General features: G+C 47.4%; 1 protein-coding gene across 1 annotated transcript; it reads left to right on the forward strand.

Moving 5' to 3' along the window:
* Positions 1-667: 667 nt before the first annotated feature.
* On the forward strand, positions 668-2348 carry LOC123058624 (uncharacterized). Its single transcript, XM_044481328.1, has one exon. It carries the CDS (start codon positions 679-681, stop codon positions 2269-2271), a length of 1593 nt encoding a protein of 530 aa, XP_044337263.1. The 5' UTR covers positions 668-678; the 3' UTR covers positions 2272-2348.
* Positions 2349-10298: the final 7950 nt, after the last annotated feature.

Raw genomic sequence — 10298 nt, forward strand, 5'->3', positions numbered from 1 at the left:
TACTTCGCATCCTAAGCCCTCAAATCCATTTAAAATATACAACACAACCCTTGTTACTTCTTCTCCACACAAGTGTGAATGAGATTGAAAAAATGATCAGAAATCCATCTGGTCGAGGTGCTTTTGTCGGGTACATCTAAAACGAGTGCATTTTTAACCTCTTCTGTCGTATATGGAGCGTCTAGTCTTGCATTCATTGCTGGCGTTAGTTTTTGTGGTGCACAAGAGAGAACCTCATCCATCCCCAACGTTCCCTCTGTAGTATAGTTCTTTATAGAATTCTTCCGCATGATTGTGCGACTGTTGAGGTTCCTCACAATACGACCCAGATGGGGTCTGAAACCTTTCAATTCCATTCTTCTTCCTTTTGCGTGTGGCCTGTTGATGAAAAAAAAACTTAGTGTTGCTATATCTCCTTCATGAATCACCACTAAAAAAAAGACGGGCTCAAGCATAATATTACAAATGGGCCCACTAAATCCAGCAGCTCAAAACTCCAGCTTGTTTCAGTTCGGCCCAGAAGTAGGCCCATAGCGGCAGAAGAAATGGATTCATCGCACCTGTTCGGTCCACAAGCGCATCGCACTCTCGGCCATTTCCGGCAGTTCCCCACCTAACCCACATCGAGAGCACTTTCTCAAAAAAAAAAAAAAAAAAAAAAAACCCACATCGAGAGCAATGGCGGCGGAAGCGGCGGAGGAGATGGGGGCGGGAGCGGGAGCGGCGGTGGGAGAGAAGGGACCGGCGACCGCGGACAGGGCGATGGGGAAGACGGGTAGGACGGAGGAGGAGAAAGGGGACGCGGCCACGGACAAGGGGAAGGGGTCAACGGCGGAGAAGGAAGAGAAGGGAGCGACGGCCGGGAATGAGGAAGAGGGGGAGGAGGAGGAGAGAGCCAAGGCGGAGCAAAAGGGAGAAAATCGACCGGCATCGGCAAAGAGGGGGCACAAGAAGAAGGCCGAAGCAGGGGAGATGGAAGGGATGTTCACATGGTTCTCTGAAATTGCATTATCTGAGAATGGGGCGGCGGCGGCGGAGAGGGAAAGAAGGGAGCGACAACGTTTTAGCAGAACGAAGGGACAACGGCCGGAGGAGAAGGGAGCGATGGAAGAGGTGGCCGGCAAAAAAGAGATCTTTTTCTTCATGGCCAGTGCTGTCATCACCTTGGAGAGCTCGGATGGGATGCTGTTCACGGTGTCGGAGGAGGCGGCACGGCTGTCCGTGCCCCTCGCCGACATGATCGACCAGGGCTGCGCCGGAGGCATCATCCAGCTACCCAACGTGGACGCCAGGGCCCTCGACACGGTGATCGAATACTGCAACAAGCACGCCGACGCCGCCTCTGCCAACAGCCGCGTCGATGAGGGCAGCAGCAGCTGCAACTCCGAGGCATCCGAGGAGGCGCTGATGGAGTGGGACCGCAAGCTCGTCGACGGCCTCAGCCAGGACGCCCTCTGCGACGTCATCATCGCCGCTAAGTTCCTCCACATCAAGGGGCTCCTCGACGCTGCCTGCCAGAAGGTCGCCGTCGTGGACATGGTCAATTGCAAGACCCCCGAGCAGATGCACCAGATAGAGGAGGAAGACATGTGCAAATGGTTCTCTGGACTTACTCCCTTTTCTGAGAAGGGGACGGCGGCAGCGGAGGGGGCAAGAAGGGGGAGAACCGTTGGTCAACGGCCGGAGGAGAAGGGAGCGATGGCAGAGGAGACAGAGCAGGTTGCTGGCGAAAACGACACATTTTTCTTCAGGGCCAGCGGAAAAATCATCACCTTAAAGAGCTCGGATGGGATGCTGTTCAAGGTGTCGGAGGCTGCAGCCCGGCTGTCCGTGCTCCTCGCCGACATGATCGACCAGGGCTGCGCCAAAGGCATCATCCAGCTACCCAATGTGGACGCCAGGGCCCTCGCCACGGTGATCGAATACTGCAATGAGCACGCCGCCACCGCCGCCACCGCCAATCCTGACGCCAACCACGGCGTCGCTGAGGGCAGCAGCAGCAGCAACTCCGAGGCATCCGGTGAGGCGCTGAAGGAGTGGGACCGCAAGCTTGTCGACGGCCTCAGCCAGGACGCCCTCTACGACCTCATCATGGCCGTCAACTTCCTCCACATCAAGGGACTCCTCGACGCTGCCTGCCAGAAGGTCGCCGGCATGATCAAGGGCAAGAGCGTGGAGCAGACGCGCAAGATGTTCGGCATTGCCACCGACTTCACCGAGGAGGAGGAGGAGGAACTGCGTAAAGAGAGTCCATGGGCCTTCGAAGAGTAGGAGTCCCTTCGTTCGAAGCCATTTCTGCGGTAACATCTCACTGTCTGTATCTGGTGGCTTAGTGGTTCTGTTCTGCCTCCTTTATCACTAATCTCCTAGTGGTCGTTTCTAAGTCTTTGTCAAAGGTTACAGGAGTAAGGTCAACTTGATTCGTCTTCCGCGCACTTAACCTTTTTCATTTTGTTCTGTTGAAGAAGATTGGGATCGAATTTGTGTTTAAAGCTTCGAACTGCATGCTTCAAGTGGGATGAATGAGTTAACCTGAATTACCTGACATTTCTCACCAGCCCCATGAATTGCTGTTGAATTCCTTCAGCTACTCTTGATCGAAGGTGTTGCGGATAGTACTATTCTTGATCTGCTTAGCTGGATTTGGAAGTTTCCTCAAAATGCATGTTATGTCTTGCCCATTTTCTTGCAGCTGGCAATACCATACCATGATTGCTCAGTCTCGTGCTTGTATAAAGTTGCAGTGAATATTTGAAATGCTTGCATGTGGCCGGTGAATGGCACATCCTGATGTGTATGTCACTGATTAGAGATACCATGAATTGCTCTCTGTCTGTGTTGGACTATTCTTTGATTGAGCATGAGTGAATAGCATATATATCCTGACCCCAGGCAATTGGTGGTATAAAGGGAGTTTCTTATCCCACATTGGATTGTGTGTTTTGCTTGACTACATTCGATTAAAGAATATAGGTCCAGTAAGTATTCTGGTACTAATTTTGGCATGTGGCTCACGCGTCTTAGTTTTTCTAAACTATATATTCGTTTGAAACTAACCTTATCAGTCAATTGTCACCATATAACGGATAAGGATCTTGTCTTGTTCTTATGTTTGAGTGTGATCTTATTATTCGCTTGGTATTCAGTATGATCTTATATTTTCTTCTGTATTTCGATGAAGGACGTGCTGCTTCTTTTCTTTTACCTTTGAGATTGCACCTTCAAGCTAGTATTAAGCTGAGTGTATCATTTGCGATTAGTAAACTCTCACCCAAATCTTAAAGAAATTAACTATACATGGAACATGCCTCATACTGGTGATGCGACTACCATTATTTCTTCCTGGTACAAGTGCATTCTGTGTTTCGCTCTTGATGTCTTTTCAGAGGAATATGCATCTTTGTTTTTCAAGAAAAAAAATGGAGACTTCTCTGCCAGCTGTGCGGAATTAACAGAACTGAGATCACAGTCCCTGAGTATACTTGGGCTAGCAAGCCGGACAGAGCTGGAAACTTGGGGGATGCAGAGTTTCTCAGCCTTTTGGATGCAGTTTCAAGTGCTTGCAAAAATTCGTCATGAAATCACATTCCTAGAAGGCGCGCCCAAAAGAATAAAATCAATACTCTGAAAGTGCTACTTACAAAAGCATTTTGGAGCACTGAATTTTTCTTTTGTCACGCCTTACAAGAATGTGATTCCATGACGAATTTTTGCAAGCACCTGAAACTTTTGTCAATGTTTTTCACAAAAAAGAAAGATTTTTTATTTTTGTTTCGATTTTACAGTTCACCGAGCTCATTTGAGCTTGGGAGCAGGACACTTTCGAAAGTTGGACTGCTACATCTTATTTGGCCCACGAAGTGAATGTTTTATCCTGATGTTATTTGTCGGTAATTTCTGATCAACCCATTAGATTGATGTTTCTCTGTCCAGTGTGTTGTACTATTCGTGATTAATTTTTGTTGTAGCTAGTATCGGAGATTTGCTTGCGCAAAGTGACTATTGTTCTCCCAATGCATGTCATGTCTTGCTCAACTCCTGCAATCTCTGCAGCTCTGCTTGTGCAGTGAAATTTTTTCAACTACTATAATTGCATGATATATTCTGAATTCTGTCAATCCCATGCATGGATTACTCAAGCTCTCCAAACATTGAAGGTGTGTCCTAGCTAGCTAGTAAGTACTCATGGTCTGCTTGCATGAAGCAACTGTACATTCCTGCAATTCATGCCATGCATATTCGATCCCATGATTACTCCATCTCTGGTGTTCTTCTTGCGTGAACATTAAGTAAATATTTCATCCAAAATTGAATTTCGTCGCATTTTTTTTCAATTGCAAGATCGCTCTGCAACCAGTGTTCTGTTGTCTGTTGTAACAGATTACACAATGCATGGTTTCATTTTTTGTAGGTTATAGAACAATGCATTGTATTGCACGCAAAAAAAAGAGAAGAAGAATGCATTGTATAACCTATTTGAACCATACTAGTGCTCATTTTTGTAGGTTATAAAATGCATGACCTATTTCATATGTTTGTGTGAGCCCGACTCCTCCTGTGTCGCCTGCGCGGCGACCGGGGGGAACCCTAGCGCCGCCTCGTCCTCGTCCCTCCCCTCCTCCTCGCCGCCGCCGGGCAAAGCCCGGTCGGCGTCGGCGGCGGCGGGATCTCTTCTCCCACGACCCGCTGGATCTGGCGCGGGCGGATCGCGGAGGTTGTTGGCGGCGCGTGCTGGCATGGGCTTGGGGGCGACGGCGGGGCTCACGCTCGTGGTTTCCCTTGGTGTGCGTGGGAGTCCGCTCGGGGCGTGCGGCGGCGGCCCTCGGCAAGCGGTGGTGGGCGCTGGGCTCTCGGCGGCGCTCCGACGTGTGCAGGCGGCGGTGGTTCCTATGCACGGTCGGCGACTCCGTCTCTGACCCGGATGGCGCGGGGGATGGCGGCAGCCCGGCGTGGCCGGCGATCTGGATGCGGTGGTGCCGGCGGTTCGCTGATCTGCCGGTGCTCCATGGTTCTGTCTGGTGGTGCTGGTGGTGACGGCAGCCCGTGCACGAGAGTTGGATCCCTTCGAACTGATTTGGGTGAAAAATTGCCTTCGGCGTCTGCTAAGGCCGGCGGTGGTGGCGCTATCTGCGTCGTTCCCTTCTTCAAGGCATCGCCGTGGAGAAGCTCAAGGCCACTCTCAGCTACCTCCGGGGGGGACCCTAAATCGGATGATCAGATGATGACGGCGCTCTGGTGTCGTTCCTCCCTTGAGGGCATCATTCTTGGAGGTACACACGTGATCGAGGGACCAGAGAACGGATTCTTTGGTGGAGCGGTGATTCATCCTACCCACTGATGGCAACGGATCTTGACGGCGTGGCGCAGTACAAATTCGGAATTCGCTGTGGGAGGATGGACTCACGCAGAAGGACGACGTTGTCGGGCGTCGTGGTGGCGTCGATGGCAGAGTGTAGGATCGAAAGTATGTCTAGAGGGGGGTGATTAGACTACTTGACCAATTAAAAATCTATCCTTTTTCCAATTTTAGTCTTTGGCAGATTTTAGCTATCTTAGCACAAGTCAAGCAATCTTAACACAATTCAAGTAAGCATGCAAAGAGTCTATGAGCAGCGGAAAGTAAAGCATGCAACTTGCAAGAATGTAAAGGGAAGGGTTTGGAGAATTCAAACGCAATTGGAGACACGGATGTTTTTGTCGTGGTTCCGATAGGTGGTGCTATCGTACATCCACGTTGATGGAAACTTCAACCCACGAAGGGTAACGGTTGCGCGAGTCCACGGAGGGCTCCACCCACGAAGGGTCCACGAAGAAGCAACCTTGTCTATCCCATCATGTCCATCGCCCGCGAAGGACTTGCCTCACTAGCGGTAGATCTTCACGAAGTAGGCGATCTCCTTGCCATTACAAACTCCTTGGTTCAACTCCACAATCTTTGTTGGAGGCTCCCAAGTGACACCTAGCCAATCTAGGAGACACCACTCTCCAAGAAATAACAAATGGTGTGTTGATGATGAACTCCTTGCTCTTGTGCTTCAAATGATAGTCTCCCCAACACTCAACTCTCTCTCACAGGATATGAATTTGGTGGAAAGAAGATTTGAGTGGAAAGTAACTTGGGAAGGCTAGAGATCAAGATTCATATGGTGAGAATGGAATATCTTGGCCTCAACACATGAGTAGGTGGTTCTCTCTCAGAAAATGTGTATTGGAAGTGTAGGTATGTTCTGATGGCTCTCTCCACGAATGAAGAGTGGGTGAAGGGGTATATATAGCCTCCACAGAAAAACTAACCGTTACACACAATTTACCAATCTCGGTGAGACCGAATTGAGAAACTCGGTCTGACCGATTCAGCAAACCTAGTGACCGTTAGGATTTTCGGTGGGACTGAGATGCAACTCGGTAGGACCGATATGGTTAGGGTTAGGGCATAACGTAATCTCGGTGTGACCGACTACACAAACTCGGTGGGACCGATTTTGGTAATAAGCTAACCAGAGAGTTGGTCAGGTAAACTCGGTGGGACCGATCGCTCATTTCGGTGGGGCCAAAATGTTACAAAAGGAAAACAGAGAGTTTACATTGCAATATCGGTGGGACCGATCGCTCATCTCGATAGGACCGAAACGTTACGAAGGGAAACATAGAGATTACAACCTCATCTCGGTGTGGCCGAGATCCCTATCGGTGAGACCAATTTGCCTAGGGGTTGTGGCAGTGGCTATGACATCTGAACTCGGTGGCGCCGGATAAAAAGAATCGGTGGGGCCGAGTTTGACTTTTGGTTTAGGTCATATGTGGATGTGGGAAGGTAGTTGAGGGTTTTGGAGCATATCACTAAGCACTGTGAAGCAAGAACCTCATCAAGCAACACCTCATCCCTCCTTGATAGTATTGGCTTTTCCTATAGACTCAATGTGATCTTGGATCACTAATATAAAATGTAGAGTCTTGAGCTTTGAGCTTGAGCCAATTTTTTTGTCCTTAGTATTTTGAGAGGTCCACTTTCCTCATCCATGCCATGCCATTCATTGAGCTTTTCCTGAAATATTAATCTTGGAATAGCATTAGCTCAATGAGCTATATGTTGTTAGGAATTACCAAAACCACCTAGGGATAGTTGCACTTTCAATCTCCCCCTTTTTGGTAATTGATGACAACATATAGATCAAAGCTTCGACGAATGATAATAAGAGTGAAAAACATTGTCGCTTTGAGAAGTATGTGAAAAGCAAGACCCCCCCCTAAATTTGTGCATAGTTTATGATTTGCTTTGGACTGCAAATGCACATAGAATTAGGCTCATGGGTTACTCTTCCATGTCACATACATCTTGGTGGAGCGCTCAAAATGATAATAATTAAATACATGCACTCATCACCAAGCAAAGTGAATGATCATATAGGAATAAAATGATAATGTCATCCAATAAGTATTAATGTAGCATATGATCAAAGACACATGATCATCCAAGTATCACATAGACAGAAAGTATCTCAAACAATCAAAGCAAATAAAGTTCAACCATCAAAGCAAGAGAGAATAAAAAGCAACACTCTCTCTCGAAGCCTATGATCTATACATTTTTCTCCCCCTTTGGCAACAAGTTATCAAAAAGTTCCTAGAAAATGCATAGCACTAAATCGTCTCTCAGGTTTGGTCTTCAGGTGGTGGTGTCCGGATAACTCCAAGAACGAAGGCTTCAGTCGATGTAGATGGAGCTGATGGAGTAGGTGCTGGAGCTGGTGGCACTGAAGCTGTAGCTGGTGCAGATGAAGTGGCTCTGGTGTCTGGAACAGGCACTGCAGCAGACCTCTGAGCTCTAGGCACTCTGGCAAATGCATCAGTGGTTGTCTTGCCCTTCTCTCCTGCATATCATCCTAAAATTGCTCCACAACAGACTGGATCTCAGTTACCTTCACATCCAAGTCATAGAACTTCTGCTCCACGATCCTCTCCAAGCTCTCCTGGTTTTGAGTCAGGGTGGCCAGTCCCTTCTCAATCCTCAGAGTGGAGGCAATCAAGTAGCCAAGCTGATCTTGCTTGCTCTTCAGAAGATACTGAGATGCTTCTTCAGTAGTTGGCATCCTTGCAGCCTTTTCAGCCTTTGCCTTCTCCTTCTTGGCTTGAGCGTGCACAGAAGATGGTTCATTTTCATCCTCACCACAGTGTTGTCCTCAAATTCTGGGTACATGGGCAGGTGCTCCTTGTCCAGCAGATATGTGCCAGTGCCCATCTTGGAGTTAATCAGCTCCTGGATCTGTGGGGCATACCCACAACTCCTCTTCTGATCTGCAGCTGTCCTCTTTATGGTTTCCACAATTAGGCTCATGACTTTGAACTTCTGTGTGACATCAAATATGTGAAGCAAGTTTATTGCATGGCCTCTGATCATCTTGTGATCTCCTGACTTTGGCAAGAGAGTGTGCCTGAGAATCCAGTTGATAGTTGGCAATCCTGACAGAAGGTAATGTACAGATCCAAACTTATGTGTCTCAAGAGCAGCATCTGGGATCTCCTTGTACATGTGTGCCATGGAGTTGTGATCCTTCTTCTTCTTGGCATGGACATCCAAGTCATCTTCACTCTCTTCTGGAGCATTGATCAATTTCACCCATTTAGAAACTGTTGACTGGTACCTAGTGCCTTCAGACATCTAGACAATACTTCCATCTGGGTAGAAGTGAGCTGTGGAGTAGAACTGCATGATGAGTTCATCATTCCATTTTGTGAGCTTCTGAGCCACAAACTCATCAACTCCACAAGCCTTGAAACTATCATATACACCAGGGAAGTGATCCTTGTTTTCCTCAATGAACATCCAATCGACCCATCTCATGTCACACACTATGGGCTTCTTGTCAAGCAAGATGGTCTCATAGAAGTCCTGCTGTTCCTTTGTATGGAACCTGTAGTCCACAGCAGTCCTTCTCCTGGTGGCATATGGATTAGACTCTCTCCATAGCCTTAGACCTGAGTCCTTCCAAACTTTCATGTTCTCTGCAACTGGATGAGCATCATTGTGATCTGGAATTTTTGGCTTCAATTTCCTCAAGACAACAGAATCATCTTCTTCTTCCATTGCAGCTTCAGGCATTGGGGCCTTGTTCTTCTCTGCAGCTGGAATGTTCCCGGTACTCCTCTTTGGTGCAGTTTTGGGTTTTGGAGCAGGTGGCTTAGAAGCTTCTTTGGGCTTAGATGAAGCAGCCCCTGACCTTATGGCATCTCCCATAAGTTTCTGTGCCTTAGATGCTGGTGCAGCATCTTCTTCCTCTTCCTCTTCAGAGTCTCTCATGATTGAGGATCTCCCAAGCACTCTGGCAGTGGTCTTCTTGACCCTCTCTTTCCTCTTCTTCCCTTCTGCAGCAGCTGATAACCCACAAGTATAGGGGATCGCAACAGCTTTCGAGGGTAGAGTATTCAACCCAAATTTATTAATTCGACACAAGGGGAGCCAAAGAATATTCTCAAGTATTAGCAACTGAGTTGTCAATTCAACCACACCAGGAAACTTAGTATCCGCAGCAAAGTGTTTAGTAGCAAAGTAATATGATAGTGGTGGTAACGGTAACAAAAGTAAAGACAGCAAAAGTAATATTTTTGGTATTTTGTAGTGATTGTAACAGTAGCAGCGGGAAAGTAAATAAGAGAGAACCAGTAAATGGAAAACTCGTAGGCATCGGATCATCGATGAATAATTATGCCGGATGCGGTTCATCATGTAACAGTCATAACATAGGGTGACATAAAACTAGCTTCAATTCATCAATGTAATGTAGGCATGTATTCCGTATATAGTCATACGTGCTTATAGAAAAGAACTTGCATGACATCTTTTGTCCTACCCTCCCGTAGCAGCGGGGTCCTATTGGAAACTAAGAGATATTAAGGCCTCCTTTTAATAGAGAACCAGAACAAAGCATTAGCACATAGTGAATACATGAACTCCTCAAACTATGGTCATCACCGGGAGTGGTCCTGATTATTGTCACTTCGGGGTTGCCGGATCATAACACATAGTAGGTGACTATAGACTTGCAAGATAGTATCTAAAACTCACATATATCCATGGAAACATAATAGGTTCAGATCTGAAATCATGGCACTCGGGCCCTAGTGACAAGCATTAAGCATAGCAAAGTCATAGCAACATCAATCTCAGAACATAGTTGATACTAGAGATCAAACCCTAACAAAACTAACTCGATTACATGATAAATCTCATCCAACCCATCACCGTCCAGCAAGCCTACGATGGAATTACTCACGCACGGCGGTGAGCATCATGAAATTGG

Source organism: Triticum aestivum, chromosome 3A (genome assembly GCF_018294505.1).
Source record: "Triticum aestivum cultivar Chinese Spring chromosome 3A, IWGSC CS RefSeq v2.1, whole genome shotgun sequence".
NCBI classification, from domain to species: Eukaryota; Viridiplantae; Streptophyta; class Magnoliopsida; order Poales; family Poaceae; genus Triticum; species Triticum aestivum.